At 39.0% G+C, this 14,431-nt stretch overlaps 1 protein-coding gene across 1 annotated transcript; it reads right to left on the bottom strand.

Annotated features, from left to right (window-relative positions):
- Nucleotides 1–2,355: 2,355 nt before the first annotated feature.
- On the bottom strand, nucleotides 2,356–14,090 carry LOC131976254 (NACHT, LRR and PYD domains-containing protein 12-like). The gene is made up of 11 exons (XM_059339192.1): nucleotides 13,907–14,090; nucleotides 13,340–13,344; nucleotides 11,138–11,371; nucleotides 9,162–10,959; nucleotides 7,749–7,910; nucleotides 7,094–7,267; nucleotides 6,518–6,691; nucleotides 5,068–5,241; nucleotides 4,363–4,536; nucleotides 3,852–3,892; nucleotides 2,356–2,855 (listed from the first exon to the last, which is right to left on the bottom strand). Exons 1-11 carry the CDS (start codon nucleotides 14,032–14,034, stop codon nucleotides 2,806–2,808), a joined length of 3,114 nt encoding a protein of 1,037 aa, XP_059195175.1. The 5' UTR covers nucleotides 14,035–14,090; the 3' UTR covers nucleotides 2,356–2,805.
- Between the last annotated feature and the right edge of the window lie 341 nt (nucleotides 14,091–14,431).

Below are 14,431 nucleotides of genomic sequence, written 5' to 3'. Positions count from 1 at the left end.
AAAGAGAAACAAAAATAAACATCCTAAAGACTTTGTGATAATGACTTAAAATCAAAATAATTTAATTATTTACAGTGACAGTATTCACATTCTGAAGCTCCTTTATTGCATTTAAGGACCAAATGAAGGTTTTGCTGCCATCTTGTGGTAATAACAAAATATAGCAAACATGTCTAAAATATATTTTTACTTTTGTCAGCTTAACTAGCAAACTACAATTGAATAAAGCAGTGAAGAGTTGAATATAATTCTGTTGAATTAATACCTGAGTTAGAAAAACAGAATATCTAATTATAGCTGTTGATTTTGTCCCAGCTATAAACTATTATGTACCACTAATGTTGGTGAACATTGTCAATATTTTATTTATTTTTCAATTTTTAGTCATTACAACTTTTAAACATCTCTGCCAATGTCGACATTAAAAACAGCTTTCAAACAATTTCTGCCAAGGATTTATAACTTTGTTTTTGGTTTTTTTGGGGGGTTTTTTACCTGAAAGAGACGTTACATGCATCGACGCGGTTATTTAACTCAAGTTGTTTTTTCTCCGTTTCCTGTAATGCATCTCTTAAACCTGCAATAACAGATTTTGGCCACTTAGAGGTAGTAGAAGCAAGCTAAGAACACAACACTGACACACTGTCACCTTTGGGTTGATATCATCACAGACTGCTGCAGCAATTGAAACAGATCCAAATAACAACTCAGACAACACAGATAGATGACAAAGTCGTACAGTCACACTGCATATATTTCTCTTTTAGTTTAGTTTATCGAGGTCACCATGAGCAAACAAAACACACAATCTATGGAGTATAGAGGCCTACAAAGTCTTATCTAAGTTTATTTACAGTGTAAGGCTGTGTAAGCTTCTACAAAGCTGTATGTCTGTTAAAAGCCAATTTAAAGTCTATTACGGGGGAATTAGTGTGTGACTCAATCAAGTAAGGAGAATTGGTCTGCATGTAAGACGTAATGTATGTGTAAAGCAAGATTAACATACAACTTCAAGTGATATCACAAATATTAAACCAGGAATACCAGTAATAAGCAGAAATCCATAAGATTTAATCAGTGGTGTATAGGGTGTATACCCACTGGTAAAGGGGATGTGATTTGCATATACCCAGTGGTTTATTCTGCGTGATACTCCGGTATATACCCTAGATACTAGCTAGATTTTTTTTCATATATCCACTTGATGCGCGAGCATAAGTAACAACATCATTTTGTGACAGTTTTCACATGTTGATTAAGTCTTTAAATTAACCCAGTCTGTGTTCACATGATGTTTAGACCTCTGAGGCTTCCGTTGCCCGTGACAACAACAGTATCAAATTTATTTCGCGGGCATTCTCGGCACAAAGGAGAAAATCAGCGAGTGAAACGTAAACAACGCCAGACACTTTTTCAGTGTTTTCCGAAGCTGCCACTGAACCCACAGCCGCTTCTGGAGACACTGCAGTTTCAGCAGAAGAGGTCGGAGAAAAAAACAAACAGCCAGATGAAGATGAAGCTGCTCCAGATATCCAAGAGAAGGAGCCCGACGCTACCATGACGACAACCGGCAAGTGAAATTAGCATAGCAGGTGATTGTTGGTATATTTAAATATATTGTAGCGTTCCTCGGCACATTCACTACCATCAGCTGGTTTCACGGTGCTTTATTGGTGATGAACAACCAGGCTACTGTGGGCCGTAGCTAACACCAGAACAAGCTAACGAAGTTCTGTCATGAACTGACCAACTTTTAGCTCGGCTCTCAGGACATCCCCAGTTCCCGCCCACCTCCAACTAACCCGTTGTCATGGGAACGGCAATGACTGACAGGCTTCTCAGCCCCTAAGTGTATGTTGCGTTCATGAACATCAGGGAAATCACAGAACTATGAACGGTTGCGTGTCCAATCAATCACAGAGCCAGCTTTCCTAACTGATATGTCCAGTCTGATTGCATCCTTGTGTCTGATGCTGCATCCTAACATGTTGATAACAAACCCAGTCTTTTTTTAGAAAGCTCTCAAGATGTATACTGGAGGCTATGCAATAGTGAAAGTGATTCAGATTCAGATGTTTTTTTATTCTTGAACTAAAAAACATCTGAATCTGAATCACATTCACTGAATGTGATACATACATACACACAGTACTGTGCCAAAGTCTTAGGCAGGTGTTAAAAATGCTGTAAAATAAGAATGCTTTCAAAAATAGAAATGTTAATAGTTTATTTTTATTGATTTACAAAATGCAAAGTGAGCGAACAGAAGAAAAATCAAAATCAAATCAGAATTGCTGTGACCAATCTTTGCCTTCAAACCACCATCAATTCTTCTCGGCAGACGTTACTGACGATATAAGCAGCAATATTACTTCTCTAAGCTTCATGTAGCACAATAACTTGATTATTTATGTATTTCATGTTGCATAGTTTGCGTGATGTTAAGTGTATCCAATGTACCTCTGTAATATCGGTAAAGTTTTTCTTCAGTAATTAGCCTGTTCAAAAATCAGCCTGGTAGAAAAAAGGCAGAAAGTACTTTAAGATGCAACAACCCACTTTCATTTAACAGAATGCTGTGCAGAAAATAGGCATAAATGTGTTGGAAATTGTCAACAAAATGTTATCACTTCAATTTATATTACTGATGAAGTGAAAGACCAAGTCCAACTTTTAACTATTGAATCATTGACAAGAAGGCTGACAGCTGCGTCTGGCCAGATTTTCTTTTGCAATGGGCCTATACACACATTGTCAGCCACCATCAGGTAAAGCCAATTTAGAGCCCCACCAAAGCCTTCAGTTTCAATCATCATCTGCTTGGATGCTGTCCTCTGCTGGGACTCTCTCCTCACCTGGAAGATAACCGGGGGAAAAATCTTGTGTTATATTACCAACAATCACTTTATTATTATGTTGTTGAGATCTCTGTTTCAAAGTGTATCTATCTGCTCTGTAAATCACTTCCTGTGATCTCCTTTGAGGGAACAGGAAACATTTATACTGTCTATATTCTTCAACATTACCAGGAGTGGATTTTTGTTCAGTTAATGAAGCAATAATGGGCTGCAAATAACATGCAGCCTGAATAAAGAATGATATGAGATCAGTCCCTGAATGTACATAAGAGAAGATATGCATATGTATTATATTCTCGTCTGTCACAGGTCTAAACTCTGACATCAGTGCGCTGAAGTGTGTATCTGTCAGGAACATCTGTGAAACTTGATTAGTGCAGAATTAGTCTTGTCATGTTTGGTTAGCTCAATAGGCAACCAGGGATCTAGCTGTGACAAAGTGAAAGACTGTCGGATTGTGGGGTCGACTGATGACGGTCAACAAACTGTCATTGGAGGCGAGCAGAGGCGGCCCTCTGTAGGCGATCTCTTTGCCCCACATCCAGGCAATGACTGCTTATCATAGTTGTAATGCTGTTTTGTTCAAGCCACCTGAACCCCAAATCACTAGTAATGTTCAGGCCAACACCTTGTTTAGTAGCTTGCTGCAATCAGTGTGGGAGTGAATGAGAGCGGAAATATATGAGGCTTTATAAATGCAGCCATGGTGTCCATGATTCCACCTGGTCACTCTCTGGTGTTGAGCTGGGTGCAAAGCCTTTAGCCTCCATGTCTGACCTGTTTGTCCTGTTTTTCCACGTCCGTACTGTTTGTTGAAGAGCTCTCCACAAACAACAGACTCTGGAACTTGATTAACTTGATTCTTTAATATTTTTTAAACAGCTCCAACAAAGTTTGAATATGACAAATATTTTTGTTCAGCAATGGGGACATGTTAATGTTAAGATCAGATTTTAATGTACAGTAGCTTGATGGATGTGGGACAATACTCACTTTGTTTTGGTTTCTCAGCTTTGATCAACATGCCATCGGTCCTGTAGAGATGAACACAATCCCAAAAGTTATGGATCAAGTTTAAGGAATTGTTCGTTCTTTGAGTCAGACAGCTTCAGAGTCCTGAGACGGGCCGACTGATCAAACACTTTGCATCACATTACTGTTCTAAACTTGCATTTGAGGAATAAACCTGTCGTTAGTCTGGATCCAAAACAACACAGGAAAACACGTCAAAATTAAATGACACGTCGAAATGTTAAAATTTGCAGCTGACTGAGCTGTTGTTTGGCTTTGCATTGTCGGCTTGCATTGTATAGTTTGTGGGAGAAAGAATGAAAAGAAACAGAATGTAAAGAAAAGGAGAAACTGCACTCCATGAGTAAAATCACTGATTTGTTTCACTAGAAGGTGGAAGTGGAGGGAAACCTCAATGTGAGTTACACATTAACCCTCCTGGTTTTTTTTACACTTTTAAACCTGCATGAACTGATTTAGTTCTCTTACTGACCTAGGAGTCTCCAGTCTGCAGTTTGAATTGTCCACATGATCAGAGAGCTGCTTCACTCCTGAATCCTGCAGGTCTTTGTCATTCAGCTGCAGCTCTCTCAGATGGAAAACTTTGGACTTCAGAGGTGAGAGCGGAGAAGGAGAGCTGATCCCTGGCAAACTGCAGTTACAAAATCTGAACAAAGAATAATTGTAGATAAAATCCATTTATTATCCATCAGATTTGTTCAGGGTTTGTTTCTATGTATGTCTCAACATTATAATGTTCTAATCAAATAGCTTTTCCCTAATATTAGTAGAATAACTTTGTCATTCTGTTATTGTGGAGCACCATAGTAACAGCTTTGGAATTATATTTTTTGCGAAAAAGTATTGAAATCATAGAAAGAAAAGTAATATATTTCTACTTCAGCCAGGAAACTTTATAGAATCAAAACAAATTGAGAGTTGAGATTATCTTTTGTATACAGACGTGACCATTTACGTCACATTCCAAAAATGTATTTACTTCAGCAGTTATTTTCTACAGTTTTTTTAAAGACCGTTATTTTTTTTCTTTTAGTACAAGATAAAAATAACAAATATGAACTAAAGGAAATGTATAACACTATGAATGTAATTTACATATTTACAGTATATAAATTAGGTTCAAGTGCTATTTAAACATATAAGATGTACAACATTAACAGAGAGTCAGTAAACTGACCCCAAAGTCTTCAGTCTGCAGTTTGGACTCTCCACAAGATCAGAGAGTGGCTTTATTCCTGAATACTGCAGCTCGTTGAAGCTCAGCTCCAGCTCTCTCAGATGGGAGGGGTTGGACTTCAGAGCTGAGGCCAGAGAAAAACAGCTGATCTCTGTCAAATTGCAGCCATCCAATCTGAATAAAGAATAAATGATGGAGGGGAAAAAAATCGATTTATTATCCAATCAGATAGGTTCAAGAGTTAATCAAACATATAAGATGTACAGCAGTAACAGAGAATCAGTGAACTGACCTCAGAGTCTCCAGTCTGCAGTGTGGACTCTCCAGAAAAGCACACAGCTGCTTCACTCCTGAATCCAACAGCTTGTTGTCACTCAGGTCCAGCTCTCTCAGATGGGAGGGGTTGGACTTTTGGGCCAGAGAAGCACAGCTGATCTCTGACAAACTGCAGGAACTCAATCTGAATAAAGAATAAATTATGGAGATAAAAATAGATGTATTATCCAATAGTATCTGTTCAGGTTTTATATGTGCCGCTCAACATTAAGAGATTTTCCCTTAAATTCCCTTTGACATTCTGTCGTTGCAGATCATCATCATTTCAGCTTTCGATTATTATTTGTGAAAATTTGACACCCAGCATAGTGTGGTCATATGTGTCTTAATGTATTTTCCTTTCTGGGGCCTCCTCTGTTTAAAGTCTACATGCTTCCACTGGCTTAGATTATGTAAAACAACAAAATAAGTAATCAGTTATACAAATTATTGCATTAAACTAATCAACACCTAGATAGTCCAACATTTTCTAAAATTAAACAAAGACAAAAGTGAGGCTTTCTGGAGCCAAAGAGGGACGATTAAAAGTCGGCGCTCAACTTCAGTCTGCAATGTTAAAAGACAGAAATCTCGGTGCAGTCATGGACTCAGACCTGTATTTCAACAGCCACATTAAATCAATTACAAAGTCAGCATACTGTCACCTAAAGAATATATCTAGGGTTAAAGGACTATGTTTCATTAGGACTTAGAAAACATTTAGTAGACTCGACTACTGTAACAGTGTCCTGACAGGTCTCAGCCCATTCAGAATGCTGCTGCTCGAGTCCTCACTAAGACCAAGAAAGTGAATCACATCTGTCCAGTTCTGAGGTCTTTACACTATCTGACAGAAAAGTGATTATAAAATTAATAATCTAATCACAAGGAACAACTTCAGCATGTCAACATTATCAATTCAAAACAATATTAGTTCTGTTTCTTTAAGGAAAAAACAAGTATTTTGTGAATGCAGAATAAATTAAGTTAAAGTGTAATGAAAATAGTAACAAAACAAAATGTACAACTTTATGGATAGAAGCTAATTTATGTATTTAAAAAATGTACATAAATTGGCTTCAATTGTTAACCAAACACATAAGATGTACAGCAGTAACAGAGTCAGTGAACTGACCCCAGAGTCTCCAGTCTGCAGTGTGGACTCTCCAGAAAATCACACAGCTGCTTCACTCCTGAATCCTGCAGCTCGTTGAGACTCAGCTGCAGCTCTCTCAGGTGGGAGGGGTTGGACTTCAGAGGTGAGGCCAGAGAAGCACAGCTGATCTCTGACAAACTGCAGCGACTCAATCTGAATAAGAAATAATGTAGGTAAAAATACAGTCATTGTCCATTCAGTTCTGTTCAGGTTTTAAATGTGTAGCTAAATTTTTCCATATCAATATTTAGAGGACTGTGTCTTTCTGATATTGTGGATCATCAGGTCTTTGTCATTAATTTTCTCTCAACCTCATCAGTACTAATATCATCCTTACTGACTGATGGACCACAATGTGAGTCTGTGAAAGCTGAAAACAGTCCTGTTAAGTATTTACTTTCTCTGTTTATTTTAATATTCAGCCATCTGGAAAGAGGAAAAATTCTGAAAAAATCCAATCCAGAAAATGTATGAAACAAAAATGTGTGACGTCATTCAAGAATTTGAATTGAAAATATATACACAAAATTAAATAGTTTCAGTCAGTGAACTGACCTCAGAGTCTCCAGTCTGCAGTGTGGATTCTCCAGAAAATCACACAGCTTCTTCACTCCTGAATCCTGCAGCTTGTTGTCTCTCAGGTCCAGCTCTCTCAGATGGGAGGGGTTGGACTTCAGAGCTGAGGCCAGAGAAGCACAGCTGTGCTCTGACAAATTGCACCATCTCAATCTGAATAAAGAATACATCTAGAATGACTTTGACATTCTGTCGTTGCAGATCATCATAATTTCAGCTTTTGATTATTATTTTGATTTTCACCAATCAGATCTGTTCAGGTTTTAAATGTGTAGCTCAAAATTATTATGTTCTAATCAAATAACTTTTCCCTATGAGGAGAGTGACTTTGTCCTTCTGTTATTGTGGATCATCAGATCTTTCTGATTAATTTTCTCTCACACTCTTCAGCCTCATCAGTACTAATATCATCTTCACTGACTGATGGACCACAATGTGAGTCTGGGAAAGCTTAAAAAACGTTATATTTATATTCATCCATCTGAAAAGAATACAAAATTCCGAAGAAAAGAAATTATTTGTGCTCAAGCAAATTCAGAAAATGTATGAACCAAAAATGTGTAATTTCAGTAAAGGATCTGAATTTAAAATTTAAACACACAAAAAACTAAACAGATGCAGTCAGTGAACTGACCTCAGAGTCTCCAGTTTACAGTTTGGGCTCTGAAGTCCATCACACAGCTGCTTCACTTCTGAATCATCCAGGTTGTTTCCACTCAGGTCCAGCTCTCTCAGGTGGGAGGGGTTGGACTTTAGAGCTGAGGCCACGACGTCACAGTGAGTTTTTCCACAAAGCCTGTCAGGACACATATATTGGAAAGAATCTAACTATAAAAAAGGACAATTTATGTTCACTCCATGCATTTGATGACAAAATAGTTTGACATGTCAAGTTGATGAACATTTGCTCTTTGAACAATCATCTGTGACTAAAGATAACTTTTTTTGCAATAAGTGGAACGCTATTTTAGGAATAACTAGACCGAGTATTAACAGGGTCCAACCCCCTGTGCCAGTTTTTCTTTTTGACCCTGAGGGTCCTGAGATGCTAAAGTCAACAATTTATACAGATTGAACAGACAACCAAATATCAGTTTGATAAAGATCCTTTTGTATATATTTAAACTTTGTGTAAAAGTGCCACCTAGTGTCCAGTATGCACCAAATCTCGTGAGGGCTTCAGTAGTTTTAAAGAAAAACATGTTCAAGGGAAGTCATATCTTCATTTAGTTGTGTCTGATTAACAAGTAACTTGAGCCAAACATTTGGCATGTGTTTGAATATAAAAATAATTTTAGTAACTTCATCATGAGGCCCTTGGTTGTGCAAAGAAAACTACTGGATCATGTTTCATATTAAGAAGGCGTGAGTGTTTCCACACATTGTGAAAATGTTTGTTTTTTTAGAAAAATTGCTTTTGCATATTTTTGCATTAAACAAAAAAATATATCACATGATATATTAGTATTTTTATTGTGTGATAAAGTATGCAGGGTACACAGCAAGAGGGTCCCCATTTCAGGTTTGAATGGTGACTCTAAATTGCTAGTAGTTCTGAATGATCTGTCTCTGTCCTGTGACCTGACCTGTCCAGGTTGAACCACACCTCTCGCCCAAATCAGCTGGGATGGGCTCCTGTGCCCTGCGACCCGAGTTTGAATAAGCAGTTAAGGAAAATGGATGGATAAAGTATGCAGGAGTTCCCGGCTGAACCCCCCTACCTTGATAATAGCCCCCCTTGCTGGTGAACAGATGTCAGTTTTGACGTCTGACATGTGTGCACCACTCTGTCTTTCCTGTAAATTGCACTTACAAATATGGTGTATGCTGCAGTTCTACTTTTACTAACAGAAGAAAAAAAAACATTTTAAAAAGAAGAAAATCTGAGCAATAAGTTTCCCAGCACTGCTTATTATCTGGCCCACGCTTCTTTGCAGTACATGGCCCCCCTGGGGTTGGTCCCCGTCTAAGAGTTTTGTAGTCTTCGTTTGAAGGACTAAACTTCTAATCTGTTCTGATTTATCAAGTTACTCACATCTGGACTTACCGAGCCTTTCTGCAGTTCCTCACAGCTGGAATCAGCCTCCTTCGTCCCTGATTTGTTGTGTAGAACTTTTGCAGGTCCAGCTCATCCAAAACCTCCTCTGACATCTGCAGCATGTAAGCCAGAGCTGAGCATTGGATCTCAGAGAGTTCCTTCTCTGATCTGTTCTCTGACTTCAGGAACTGTTGGATCTCCTGATGTACTGAGAGGTCGTTCATCTCTGTCAGACAGTGGAAGATGTTGATGCTTCTGTCAGGAGACATATTGTGCATGTTCATCACCTTCAGGTTATCAATGGCTCTCTGGAGGATTTTCGGTCTGTTGTCTGTCTGACCCAGCAGGCCTCCTAACAGTCTCTGGTTGGACTCCAGAGAGAGGCCATGGAGAAAGCGGACAAAAAGGTCCAGGTGACCATTTTTACTTTCTAGGGATTTCACCATGGCTCTCCTCAAGAAGTCATCCAGGGATGATTGATTATACCAGTCTCTCCCAAAGAAAGTCCTCAGTACCTCTGTGTTCCTGGTGGTGTAACAGTGGAACAGGTAGACTGCAGCCAGAAACTCCTGAACGCTCAGATGAACGAAGCAGTAGACTGTTTTCTGGAAGATCACACTCTCTGTTTTGAAGATCTCTGTACAAACTCCTGAGTACACCGAGGCCTCTGTGACATCCAGACCACAGCGCTCTAGGTCTTCTTGGTAGAACATGATGTTTCCTTCCTGCAGCTGTTCAAACGCCAGCCTCCCCAGCTTCAGAAGAACTTCTCTGTCAGCCTCCATCAGCTCCTCTGGACTCGTCTCATGTCTCTCAGCATACTTCTGCTTCTTCTTCTTCTTGGTCTGAACCAGCAGGAAGTGTGAGTACAGGTCAGTCAGGGTCTTGGGCAGCTCTCCTCTCTGCTCTGTAGTCAACATGTGGTCCAGAACTGTAGCAGTGATCCAGCAGAAGACTGGGATCAGACACATGATGTGGAGGCTCCTAGATGTCTGGATGTGTGAGATGATTCTGCTTGACCGCTCTTCATCACTGACCCTCCTCCTGAAGTACTCCTCCTTCTGGGCGTCAGTGAAGCCTCGTATTTCTGTCACCCTGTGAACACATGCAGGAGGGATCTGATTGGCTGCTGCAGGTCGGGAAGTTATCCAGATGAGAGCAGAGGGAAGCAGATTCCCCTGGATGAGGTTTGTCAGCAGCACGCTAACCGATGACTTCTGTGTGACATCAGACACAACCGTCTTGTTGTTGAAATTCAGTGAAGGTGTGCTTTCATCCAGGCCGTCAAAGATGAACAGAAGTTTACAGTCAGTGAGCTTCTCTGCTGGGACCTTCTGTAATGTTGGATGGAAAACATGGAGCAGCTCCAGAAGACTGTACTGCTCATCTCTGATCAAGTTCAGCTCCCTGAACGAAAGCAGAACCACCACACTGACATCTTGGTTCTCCAAACCCTCTGCCCAGTCCAGACTGAACTTCTGCACCGAGAAGGTTTTTCCAACGCCAGCGATGCCGTTCATCAGAACCACTCTGATGTGTCCCTGTTGGTCAGGTAAGGCTTTAAAGATGTCCTGGCACTTGATTGGAGTGTTATGGACGGTCTTCTTCTTGGAAGTTATCTCCAGCTGCCTCACTTCATGTTGGGTATTAACCTCTTCACTCTGTCCCTCTGTGATGTAGAGCTCAGTGTAGATCCTGTTGAGGAGGGTTCCACTTTCTGTTCCATCACTTCCTTCAGTCACATGTTCACATCTCGTCTTCAGACTGATCTTATGTTCATCTAAAACCTCCTGAAGACCACCAGCTGCTAAAAATGAAGGGGAAATGTGAGACCAAAGAAAACATTTTTGAGAACCTGGGAGGATAAATTAAAACAAAGAAAGAAGGAAGAAGAAGGAAGAAGTGTTGTAAAGTAAAAATCTTTCCTGTTTACACTGAACAACACAACAAAACTATGACATCATCAGACAAGTGCTCAGTCTTACCTTGTGCAGTGCTGGTCTCACTGGCTGACTGCAGCTCAGCTCTTGTTCTGGATCTTTCTCCACACTGAGGACAGGTGGAGTCTCCTGGTGAAGCAGACTGGTCCCAGTATGAGGTGATGCACTGTCTGCAGAACCAGTGTCCACAACTGGTAGAGACCGGATCCTTCAGGATGTCCTGACACAAAGCACAGCAGGACGGCTGCTCCTCCTCAGAAACATGACTCCTCTTTCTCTCTCTGTGGAGATGAACACATTTTTTATTACACTATAAGTATAAGACACACATTATTTATGACACTCTACTGTGCTTTACTGTACTCTACTGCACCATATTCAGGTGAGTTCACAGTAGAAACAGTCTCTTACTTCGTGTCTGAGGGTCCAGGTTTATTCCTGAAATGAGGAGGTACTGCACCCTACTGCATTTTTTTTACTACTACAAATTTACTGGTTTAGTGTACTCTTTATTTTATCACGTAAGCACATTGTATAATTAACCTTTTTAGATAAAAATAGGTTATAAACCTTTGAACTTGTTGATTACGACCTAATTTAACCTGTGTATGTAATGAATACCTATAATTAATGTTGAGGTGTTAATGTACTTTGTACCTGATGTGGTGATGTTTTTACTGTACAAAAAACATATTTGATGTTGTGGTTTCGCATTAACAGTCTGCAGACTGTGAGGGTAGTCTTCTACAGTATTTTAAAGTTCCACTGCACATTTCTTTACAGTACTCTATTGTGTTACCATTTATTTATTTTTTACTTTAACAGCTTAATCAATAGCCCAATCTACAGGACGTACGCCTTTTGTCCTTTTAACGTTATAATCCATTATGCTCTTCACAACACATCATAATAGGTGAATATATAATATGTACTGTTAGATATATAATTAAGGTTAAATAAGAAATACTTTTAAAATGTGCCTTGAAATATTTCATTATGGTTAAAAGCAAATACCTACACTTTGTCCCAAATTACCAAACAAATCACATTTAACCCTCTGGAGTCTGGGGCTATTTTGTCCGTTTTTGAATCATTTTCATTCTGCCTATATATAACACTTAAAACAATATTTACCACGTCATGGTGGTATCTTTTTTTCATCAGCACAACCTCACCTTTATGACCTGATAATTATTTTTTCACTTTGACTTACTGGATCAACATTTTGAACCCAAAGAAACACAACAACATTTTGCAAATGTGGACACAAGTTGCATATAAGAGATAAAATGAGAATAACATCTAGTTCTATATTTTTATACTAACTATATTTAACCTTATCCGGTTTTACTTGGCCTATCATCATCAAACAAAAACTGGCATGGAGTTTTTTGAGCCAGTATATCATGAAGAAGTCATATGATTTGATAATGTTGGCGTGATTGGTGACATCTATTTATTGAAAATACACGTTTTACTTCCAGTAATAACTTTATTTATGTAGGATATGTAGACAAGCTGAGAAAGCCAGTTGAAAGTTCAATCATAGGAGCTTTCACAGTGTGCCATTTATGTTTCTAGACCATTTTTAAAATGTGAATTTTCTTTCTACAATGAAAACTATTACTATTTTGAATTTACATGCAAATAGACTGTTTTGTAGTTTTATTATTATTTATTATTTTTCTGCTGTTTTTGTGTGTATTAATGGTTTAAAAAAATGGTACATTTCTATAGAAACCTGTGTCTTTTGTTTGTATTTTGGGTTCCTGGCAGCTTTATATTTGTTAATTAAATTGAAATGAAAAATCTGACTAATATCCAAGTTTGTGTGGAGAAAAAGGAGCCATGCATGTGATGTAAGGACAGACTGAAAGATGCTAAACAAAGACAGAAACGAATGCATAGGAAGTTGACAAATTTGAACCAAAATCTTCTGGACTTCAGAGGGTTAATACCTTCAGATAAAGTAAGCAGACACCTTGAGCAATTCAGATATGTATCCTTTCCTGGGTTTTTCTAATAATGAAGAGTGTGATAACTAGGTAGAATTACAGAACTGTCCCAATATACCTGAGTTCACCCTACGTGAAATATTTTGGGTATGCCCTGTCCTCTGCATCTGTTGGCAACTCCTTTTCTATTTCTGAAAAAGGGACCTTGTTCTGCCATAACACGCACCACATTCACCCTGTCAGAATCTGCCATTTTAACAGGCCAAAACCCTGGATCACTAAAATCACAGACTCTCTCTTAAGTTTTGGCTGCACTGTCATCTGACAGGTTTGCTTTTTCTTGTCCTTCTAACTGAGCAGTGCCTGCAGCCACTCTGTGTCCTTTTGCCCTTTCTGCTCCACTTTGCGAGTGCCCACTCCTCACAGTCACGTCTCCTGCCTGAGCCCCTCCTACTCCACTGTCATCATGGGGGAGCGGGATCTCTCCTGCATGTCTCTCCTCCTCTACAATGTAATCTGTACTCTTTATTTTATCATGTAAGCACATTGTATCATTAACCTTTTCGGGTAAAATGGTAGGTTATAAACCTTTGAACTTGTTTTTCACTTTGATTACAACCTGATTTAACCTGTGAATGAAATGAATACCTATAATTAATACTGAGTTGTTAATGTACTTTGTACCTGATGGGGTGATGTTTCTACTTTATATATAAAACACAGATTAGATCTTGTGGTTCATCATTCACAGTCTGTAGACCGTGATATACTTTCATACTTCATAAATGTTCAAAAATCGTGTATTCAAAAGTATTTTAAAGGGTTCGAGTGTTATTCCACCACACAGTCTCTTACTTACTTTGTGTCTGAGGGTCCAGGTTCATTACTGAAGTCTGGAGGTTGCCCTTTACTCCGGTCACTCTCCATAGAGGGACAGCTGGAGACTGGAGACTTTGATCTGTCCTCTTCTTCTTCTGAATCACTCATCTTCTCAAGTCTGAGAGGTAAACCAGTAACACTGGAAACACAAATACACACACTAGTTTATAATAAAGTTTATTTTTGCACAAGTTCAGTTAAAACACAGCCTGCTGTGATACTGACAGAAAGAAGAAGTGTTTATGCTGCAGGCACTGAAACTTTGCTGAGACATGATTATGATCTCTAAAACAACACACTACTGTTTGTTTGCGATGAAGTCATGACAATCTGTGTCAGGGTTATTTAAAAGCCAGTTTCACATGGTGGCTGTTCTCCATTTTGACTGCAGGTGTATCACGTTAAGTGGCTCAGAAACAACAGAGTAAACAATCTGAAGACGTCATTTTGGAGTATTTTTCTCACATAGTATAACAGCCTTTCAAGGAAAATTATCAGATTAATT

The sequence above is a fragment of the Centropristis striata genome, chromosome 8, assembly GCF_030273125.1.
Source record: "Centropristis striata isolate RG_2023a ecotype Rhode Island chromosome 8, C.striata_1.0, whole genome shotgun sequence".
Lineage (NCBI taxonomy): Eukaryota > Metazoa > Chordata > Actinopteri > Perciformes > Serranidae > Centropristis > Centropristis striata.
Note: the sequence above shows the minus strand (reverse complement) of the source record. Positions and strands in the feature narration are given on the sequence as shown.

Bases quoted from the DNA above. Each gene is read 5' to 3' on its own strand.
- LOC131976254 (XM_059339192.1), bottom strand. From the start codon at position 14,034: ATGAGTGATTCAGAAGAAGAAGAGGACAGATCAAAGTCTCCAGTCTCC. The intron at 7,268-7,748 runs GTCAGTTCACTG...TTCTTTATTCAG, and splicing joins TGTAAACTGGAGACTCTGAG to ATTGAGATGGTGCAATTTGT. The intron at 5,242-6,517 runs GTCAGTTCACTG...TTCTTTATTCAG, and splicing joins TGCAGACTGGAGACTCTGGG to ATTGGATGGCTGCAATTTGA.